The sequence below is a fragment of the Malus domestica genome, chromosome 07 (genome assembly GCF_042453785.1).
Source record: "Malus domestica chromosome 07, GDT2T_hap1".
NCBI classification, from domain to species: Eukaryota; Viridiplantae; Streptophyta; class Magnoliopsida; order Rosales; family Rosaceae; genus Malus; species Malus domestica.
This window is the reverse complement of record NC_091667.1, coordinates 19,612,869-19,621,812: the sequence shown is the minus strand read 5'-3', so window position 1 is coordinate 19,621,812 and position 8,944 is coordinate 19,612,869. Positions and strand designations below refer to the sequence as shown.

Sequence of the window (8,944 nt, the reverse complement as noted above, 5' to 3'; positions counted from 1 at the left end):
TACAAGTAAGTTTGATCTCTTTGCTAGCTGCATTAATAGTAATGGTCTGACACATATTTGACTTTTTAGCTAACATGGTCCTTAAAATTTGCATAACACATCACTTTGGTCCCTGAGATTTCAAATCAATAGAAGTGGTCCCTGAGATTGTCCACCATCCATCATTTTGGTCATTCCGTTAAAAACTCAGTTAAGTGTCCTAGAACTCTTGGCCGAAAGTTTGGGCAATTTTCAAAATTTCGTAACTCAATCGTTTCTTAACCAAATTTGACCTATAATATATCAAAATGAAGATAGGAAAATTTATAATAATATTATATCTATTTCAAAGCCCAATGGTTGCCAGAGATGGCCGGAAAATAGACTCAAAGTTGACTGGTCCAAGGGAAAATTGGAAAACTCGCCATAAACTGGGTAAACTTTAAACATTCATAACTTCTTCAATACTCAACGAAATCAAGTGATTCAAAAACAAAAATCATACTTCTCGATGAGAGGAAGATAATGGTACCTTTTTTGATGGCTAACTAGCTGTGGTTTGGCCCAAAAATGGCTCGAAAGTGGCTAACTTGAGACCAAGACAACCATTTTCGAGCCGTTTTCCGGCCAAACCACGGTGAGTTAGCCTTTTAAAAAGGTACCACTCTCTTCATCTCGTAAAGAAGTATGATTTTTTTTTAATCACTTGATTTCGTTGAGTATTGAAGAAGTTATTAATGTTTAAAGTTTACCCAGTTTCCGAAGAGTTCCCACAGATCAGTCAACTTTGAGGTTATTTTTCGACCATCTCTGGCAACCATTGGGCTTCCAAATAGGTATAATATTATTCTATACTTTCCTATCTTCATTTTGATATATTATGGGTCGAATTTAGTTAAGAAACGATTGAGTTATGAAGCTTTGAAAATTGCCTAAACTTCTGGCTAAGAGCTCTGGGACACTTTAACGGAATTTTTAATGGAATGACCAAAATGATGGATAGTGAACAATCTCAGAAATCACTTTTATTGATTTGAAATCTCAGGAACCAAATGAATGAGTTATGCAAATCTCAAGAACCATTTTGACTAAAAAGCCCACATATTTTGTTCCACTGATGTTGTCTTCTTGTGCTACCCTTTTAGCAGAATTTAATTGATTTTTCAAATTTATATAAGGCACAATGTATCATGAATAATGTAATCTTCAAATTTTTAAGCCAGCGTTCTTTGGTTTTAATGTTGGAAACTTAATTGGGTTTGCTTATGATATTTTTAGGCCCCAACAATAGCCCGAATGCAATCAGTGTTCGAGTGCTGTACACAGTACATCATACAAGTACACCTGTCAGAATCAGACATAGGAAATTCCAAACAAACATCAAAAGAAAATAAATTAGAACAACATCCTGCTTTGTGGGCCTACGATTATTACATTATAATCTCCGCCGTACAACAATTAAGGAATTAAAATACTCATATCACAAAACTTAATTGCCTTCCATCCATTCTCTGTCTTTCCTTATCGCTGTCTTTTCTTACGTTTCTTTTTCATTTCATTTCTTAAAGAATCAAAACGGTCAACGTAATTAGTTGGCCTACATTTTTGCCCTCCTCCGACTGAACCCAGAAAACCAACGAGTGCAACAAGAGTCTCTGATCAGTTGACAACTCAGAGAGAGAGATGAGTGTGATCGATTTGATAACGAGGGTTGATGCAATATGCAAGAAATACGACAAGTACGACATAGATAAGCAAAAGGAGCTTAATAATATTTCTGGGGACGATGGTTTTGCTCGCCTATATGGGGCCGTTGAGGCCGACCTCGATGCTGCTCTCCAGGTCTCTCTCTCTATTATTATTTTTCTTTCCTTAACAAACTAAGCATGTGCCTGGTTGGTTGGTTGATGAGAAATTAATTAGTTGAAGTAGAGGAAGGGAAAAATAAGAAAAAAACGTACATAGAATTCTCAATTCCATGTTTCATGTGAAGGGTGCTAGGTAGGTTTTTGTGACAATAATATTTATGAGATAGTTTATGCACATCCTTTTTCATTAACATGTATTCCTGATTATTTTTATCTGTTGCTTCTCCTTGGCTTTATTCAATGTATTAAGGTCAAAAATAAAGATATATGCGTAGAGAGAAAAAAAAATTGCGTGGAAATCATTTTCCTATTTTCTTCAAAACAAAAACAATTTTGTGTTTTAGTTTTTGTTAGCCTTTTAGTCCATATGATTTCTGAGAAAACCGAAGTGATGTCAAAAGGAAAGGAAAGGATAGAATATGAAGCCAAATAAACATAAGGCCAAATGAAATTATGGTAATAGTATGAGATTATTCTGTGAACCAAAGTTTGGTGAAATACAGAAATTAAAGCTTTAATCGTTTTCTATTCTCTCATTTTTATCGGTGTTTACCGAACTGAGCTTATGTCCAGATGAATTATGAATTGTCTAATTGTTGGTATTTGTAGAAATCAGAGATGGTATCAACGGAGAGGAACAGGGCTACTGCTGTTGCTATGAATGCTGAGATTCGACGAACCAAGGCTCGTTTGCTTGAAGAGCTCCCCAAATTGCGAAGACTTGCTCCTAAAAAGGTTTAATCCTTGAATGTTCATATAATTAAGTTATGTCATATTCAACATTTTTCTTGGTTTCCAAGAAATGTTACAACTTGCTCCAAGTTTTCAATAAAAAATACTTACTGGTTTGGGATTTAGTGAATAATGATTTTGTTGATGCACAAAACCGGGGCGGTCTTGGAACAACGTAAATCCGACCGTGAATCTGCACAAACGCTCAAGAACACGAAGAACACAAAGAACACAAAGAAATCAAAGAACACAAGGATTTTATCGTGGTTCACCCCAATGTTTGGGCTACGTCCACACTGTAGTTGATTCTGTTTCTCTGTAAGTGTATGGATACAAGTGTTTGGGGGAAGTCCCCCAGAGAAAGAAGAGAAGGGAGAGGAGAGCCTCGGTGGTGTGAGGTCTCTCCTGAATGTAATGAGAGCTTCTCTTAGCCTTCTTAGGCTTGGCTCTTTTGCCTCCTTTAGAATGAGGGTAGGAGTCCCCTTTTATAGAATAAGGGGCTCCTCCTCCTTTACAAAGTATGGGCTTTAGTGTGAGGCCTAAATACAAGGCCCAAGACCCAAATATACGAGGCCCTAAATATGGTATAAACAGTAGTCCCCCAAGTCTTCAGTCAAGAGAGTCTTTTGGCTGGAGACTTGAAATTCAGTCCATGTGTGGGCCGAAGTAACTAAATGTCATCTAGAACTGATGCTCGATATGAGGCGGTGCCCAATCTGAAATGATGTTCAACTAGAAGTAGCACATGTTGTGAGGCCGCTTTGCTTGTAGCTTATATTGCCTTGTTTGGCTCGGCTTGTGGCGTTTGAAGGTGAGGGAGTCCATTTTATAGAATAAGGGCTCACTCCTCAATACATGGATGATGGGCTAGAGTTGATGCTCTCTAATAGTGGTGAGGGGAGTCCCTTTTGTAGAATAAGGGTTTGCTCCTCAATACATAAATAATGGGCTAAGTCCCCCAAGTATTTTTCATGAGGCCCAGTTGAGGCCTAATATATGGTACATAATGTCCCCCAAGTCTTCGATCAATAGAGTCTGTTGGCTGGAGACTTCAAATTGAATCCATGTATGGGCCGAAGTGGCGGTTGTTCGGATGCGGTATTTGTATACCCTGCACTGAAGCTTTGTAGGTGAAGCTTTGCAAGTGAAGCTTTGAAGCTAGAGCTCTGTAAATGAAGCTTTCGAAGCTGGAGCTTTTATAAATGAAGCTTTTGAAGCTAGAGCTCTGAAATGAAGCTTTTGAAGTTGATTGACATGAGTGATGCTCATGAATGTTTATGTTGATTGACATGAGTGATGCTCATGAATGTTGTCATGAGTGATGCTCATGAATGTTGTCATGAGTGATGCTCATGAATGTTAACATGAGTGATGCTCATGAATGTTTATGTATGATTGTCATGAGTGATGCTCATGAATGTTTATGTATGAATGACATGAGTAATGCTCATGTATAATTTGGAATACTGGGTGTACTTTTGATCACCTAGTTGGTCCGAATAATTTTGGAGTACTGGGCGTACTTTTGATCACCTGGTTGGTGGTAGTAGCGGCAGGGTGCCGAATAATTTTTGTAGTACTGGATGTAATTTTAGTCACCGGGTTGGTGCTATTTTGGGCTTATGGGCCTTTGCCCTCCACGCAACATTCCAGCCCATTTATTTTGGGCTTTGCCCTTTTTTTTTTTTTTTTTTTTTTTTTTTTTGTACCCTCTGATGGGGTTTATACATATGTTTCCGAAAGATAAGGAAAATAAATTACATCATTCTGGTGGGGTGTTTATTCCTTACTTTTGCAGTATTTTTCTTCTGCACTTTCTCTGTCTCTGGCAGACATAAAGAATCATAATAATAGAAAAATCTTTTGCTTTTCTCTTTTCCTTTTGCTTTTGTTTCTGTTTTTCTCCAGACATCCATTTTCTTTTTCTTTTGCCGTGTCTTCCACTTCTTTGTGGAATTGTTTACAATTCCACTAACACCTTTTTCTTTCTTTATTCCTTTCCTCCATTTTCTTTTTCTTTTGTCGTGCCCTCCATTTCTTTTTAGGTGCAGAATAGTCTTCCACTTCTTTGTGGAATTGTTTACAATTCCACTAACACTTTTTTTTTTTTTTTTTTTCTTTCTGCGTACAGTGAGTATCTCTCTCTACAATACCTCTTGATCCGATCCCACCATGTCCTGCTTAGCTTTCTCTCTTCAACCCGCCAATGGATCCGACATCCTGCTCCAAACTCGATAATGGTTCCTGCCTACACGGCCCCTTGTCGTCGTCTCGGCATGAGGATCTTCACAATCACTACCGGCATCTGCTACGTTTTTTGCTGGTTTTCACGCTGAAACTGAGTTGAGCTCCAAAACATTATTCTTCATCACCAGCACCGTCCCTCTGATCTTCTTGTCATCATCTTTTGGGTGATGATTAATGGTGATGCTCTGGGATGGCTTGGTAGTTGATGAAACCACAATTAACGGCTGAGATTGTGCCACCTCAGTCATGCACAAGAAACCAGCAGGGAATAGTTTCATTGGAGCAGTCGTTTGAAACAACCCTAGTCTACCATTGACAGATGTGGCACGATCTGGATAGGTGGTTTTTGCTGGTGCTGTAACAACTGAGTTCAAGGGACTGAGATGCTTAAGATGAGCACAAAGCATCTTTGCTTTTCGTTACATTTCCCACTGCAGCAGCACTAAGAGGCAGGCTCGTCAGGAGGAGCACAGGTTCGATGCGGAAGAGCAAAGCCTGAGGGCGGGTGGAACGGCATGATGTTGTTGGCCACTCATGACTGCGCCGCGAAGAGCTTGGCAAGGGCCAGAACGTCGCCGTTTTCGACAGTGATGGTTGCAGCGATGTTGGTACCTGCGAAGGCGTGGATGATGTTGGGCCTGGCGTCAGAGATCTTGACGCGGTCGATGGCGTCAGAGATCAGAGCAGAGATCTTGATGCACGTGATTAGTGATTTGGGGTTTTGAGATTGACTTGGTTGGGCCCATTTCGGCTGGCAACTCCGGAAAACTGATCCACGACAGCAACATGGAGCCGAGAAATGCACTGCAGCGGCTCCAACTCCAGAAAATCTGAGAGGGAGCGATCGAGACCCTGTGAAGTGATTACTGGGAAAACCAAGAACCTGCAACGTGATGTTCTGATGAAGAGTTTTTTTATTTTTATTTTTTTGGCAGTTAGGATTTAGCACTGTGAATTCTTCTGCTGCTGGACCATGTACACAGAGTAGTTGACAGGAGGTTCTGGTTCTTGCAAATTCACAGTGGATGTGAAAAAATGAAAGAGAACCGACACAACTTTTCGTATCGATTCCCACAGACGGCGCCAAATGTTGATGCACAAAACCGGGGCGGTCTTGGAACAACGTAAATCCGACCGTGAATCTGCACAAACGCTCAAGAACACGAAGAACACAAAGAACACAAAGAAATCAAAGAACACAAGGATTTTATCGTGGTTCACCCCAATGTTTGGGCTACGTCCACACTGTAGTTGATTCTGTTTCTCTGTAAGTGTATGGATACAAGTGTTTGGGGGAAGTCCCCCAGAGAAAGAAGAGAAGGGAGAGGAGAGCCTCGGTGGTGTGAGGTCTCTCCTGAATGTAATGAGAGCTTCTCTTAGCCTTCTTAGGCTTGGCTCTTTTGCCTCCTTTAGAATGAGGGTAGGAGTCCCCTTTTATAGAATAAGGGGCTCCTCCTCCTTTACAAAGTATGGGCTTTAGTGTGAGGCCTAAATACAAGGCCCAAGGCCCAAATATACGAGGCCCTAAATATGGTATAAACAGATTTCATTGCATCAATCAATCCACAAGAGAAATTGATTATTTGGTTAGAAATTTAGGATACTATACTGAATCAGTACTAAAATATTATACACGTAATATGGCGGTTGCATTTTGTGTGTTGATCATAATATTGTCTATTGAAAGATATTATTGGCACACCAACACTCCTCGTAGCGCAATTTCTTCCGTATGTTATATAGAAGGGAGGGGTGCATAATGACATTTGTGATGTGCTAATTACAATTCCCTATATATTTTATTTTCTGATACTATTCTGTGCCGTCTTTGTGTATAACTAATTATTATGAAATACAATCATTAACCATGCATAGGTCAAAGGGCTTTCCAAAGAAGACCTTGAGGCTCGAAGCGAGTTAGTATTTGTACTAAAAGAGAGGATAGAAGGAATACCAGATGGATCAACGACTGCAGCTAAACAAACTGGTGGTTGGACAGATTCAGCTCCGTACGCTGGAATCAAAATTGACTCGAATTCAGGTAATCATGCAATCAGCATAAGGTTGTGACCAAAGTTTCCATGGTTAAGAGAACTAAAATCACTTTTAACTTTTCTTAATGCCTTAAATTATGTCAGATAGGAGATCTGATAATGAGTACTTTCAACAAACTGAGGAGTCGGATCGCTTTAGGCAGGAGTATGAAATGCGAAGAATGAAACAGGCACGTATTCGTATAGCATGTTCTATCCAAAGTAGTGCTTCTCATTTATTGTACTTTCTCTGTAACGAGAGATGTGGTAGAGATTTCTAATTACTCTGTGATTAAAATTACTGATCTTGTTTGTGAAGTTCTCATTTTGATTCACTTATTAGATACATGCTTAAAATGCTTTACTTGCGAGACTGGAATCTAAGCTCCTCTTGTAAATTCTTTTGTTGCACCATTTAGTTAAATAATTCTCTTTGCAATACGGCTTGAAGATTGGAATTGTTGGTCACTTTTGCTTGACATAGTACGTGCTGCAATCTTACATCGAATATTAATTTGACTTTAACTCAGGATCAAGGTCTAGATGTTATAGCAGAAGGATTGGACACGTTGAAAAATATGGCCAGCGACATGAATGAGGTTTGTTCATACCATTAACAATTCACGTATTTTTTGCATGGTGACTGTTAAAATTGTATATGTTTTATGTACAGGAAATAGATAGACAAGTTCCCTTGATGGATGAAATAGATGATAAGGTAACCCCTCTGCCTTCTAAGTCATTTTCTTTCGTTCATCTATTAGAAAACTCTAAACTTCATTATTTGGAAATCGTGAACTCTTTATTTTCCTGTTATGTTTTGATGTTGATTGCATCAAGTGGTAAGTGGTTTAAATGCGATAATTGAGCTCTATTTCGACACCACTCCAGGTTGACAGGGCAAATGCTGACCTTAAAAACACTAATGTGAGACTCAAGGATACCATAGTCAAGGTAAATGCATTGTGTGCGTTTTTTTAAATTAGACGTGTGAACCGAAACTGTTACATTGATATCACCTCCTCACACCCTTATCAACGTTCTGCTATAGCTGAGGTCTAGCCGGAACTTTTGCATCGATATCACCCTCCTGATTCTGATTTTAGGAATCGCCGCCTATTTGTACAAGTAAGTTTGATCTCTTTGCTAGCTGCATTAACAGTAATGGTCTGACACATATTTTGTTCCACTGATGTCGTCTTCTTGTGCTACCCTTTTAGCAGAATTTAATTGATTTTTCAAATTTATACAAGGCACAATGTATATGAATAATGTAATCTTCAAATGTTTAAGCCAGCGTTCTTTGGTTTTAATGATTGTGCTTTTGATCTGTTGCAGTGTCTTGAAGTGAAATTAGTGATCCAGCAACTATTTCTCCGAGTTCTCTACTTCGTTTATGGTTTATGTATCTCAGTATCTGCGCTCTATTCTCATTGATGATGGACAATATATAAACGTGTGGTTTGAGGTTTCTCTGAGTATGTATTTTCTGCTAGCAGGCAGGGATGTCCATGTCCAATTTTATTGGATCAAACTTTTTATAAGCAAATAGTTGTTGCATGAAGATCCAAAATATTTGACCGACATTTTTCAGCAAATGTTTATGTGGAAATACCACATATTCATTTTGGTTATAATGGAAGAGAATTTAACTTTTGACCTAGCATATTCCTACATACCGGCCCTCATTACTTGAGCTACCTCTAACAGCGTAGGAAATCACAACTTTTGCAAACATTGCAAGGAATGCCACTTTAGATACAAGCATACAATATTTACTTGGGAAATTTATGTATACGCTATACACCAGGCCCAATAAGAGGAAAACAACTTATATAGAACGGGTGTACGATCACGTGACGTTTTAATTTAATAGTACAATGTTATGTGTTGAAAATTACAAATGTCACTGTTTTATTAGAATGGGACGCTGTGATGACAATGAACTTGTTCCGTATAAGTGAGTCTCCAAAGAAAAAGCTACCAAAATCGAACAAGAAACCGAACTAATGAGATTGGATAAGAAATGAGTTGAGAATAATAAAGAAACACACTCACACCAGTCAAGGAATACTTGAGACCTCG

The 8,944-nt window shown here is 38.8% G+C and overlaps 1 protein-coding gene across 1 annotated transcript; it reads left to right on the top strand.

The window, feature by feature from the left end:
• The first annotated feature begins 1,485 nt into the window (after positions 1 to 1,485).
• On the top strand, positions 1,486 to 8,515 carry LOC103410175 (syntaxin-71-like). The gene is made up of 9 exons (XM_029105682.2): positions 1,486 to 1,821; positions 2,457 to 2,582; positions 6,702 to 6,867; positions 6,965 to 7,050; positions 7,390 to 7,458; positions 7,533 to 7,577; positions 7,751 to 7,813; positions 7,911 to 7,987; positions 8,198 to 8,515. The coding sequence occupies exons 1-9, from the start codon at positions 1,663 to 1,665 to the stop codon at positions 8,208 to 8,210; spliced, it is 804 nt and encodes a 267-aa protein (XP_028961515.1). The 5' UTR covers positions 1,486 to 1,662; the 3' UTR covers positions 8,211 to 8,515.
• The last annotated feature ends 429 nt before the right edge of the window (positions 8,516 to 8,944 follow it).

Excerpts from the sequence above, each read along its gene's own strand:
- LOC103410175 (XM_029105682.2), top strand. The coding sequence starts at position 1,663 with ATGAGTGTGATCGATTTGATAACGAGGGTTGATGCAATATGCAAGAAA. Across the intron at positions 7,051-7,389 it reads AAATGCGAAGAATGAAACAG|GATCAAGGTCTAGATGTTAT; the intron begins GCACGTATTCGT and ends ACTTTAACTCAG. Across the intron at positions 7,578-7,750 it reads TGGATGAAATAGATGATAAG|GTTGACAGGGCAAATGCTGA; the intron begins GTAACCCCTCTG and ends ACACCACTCCAG.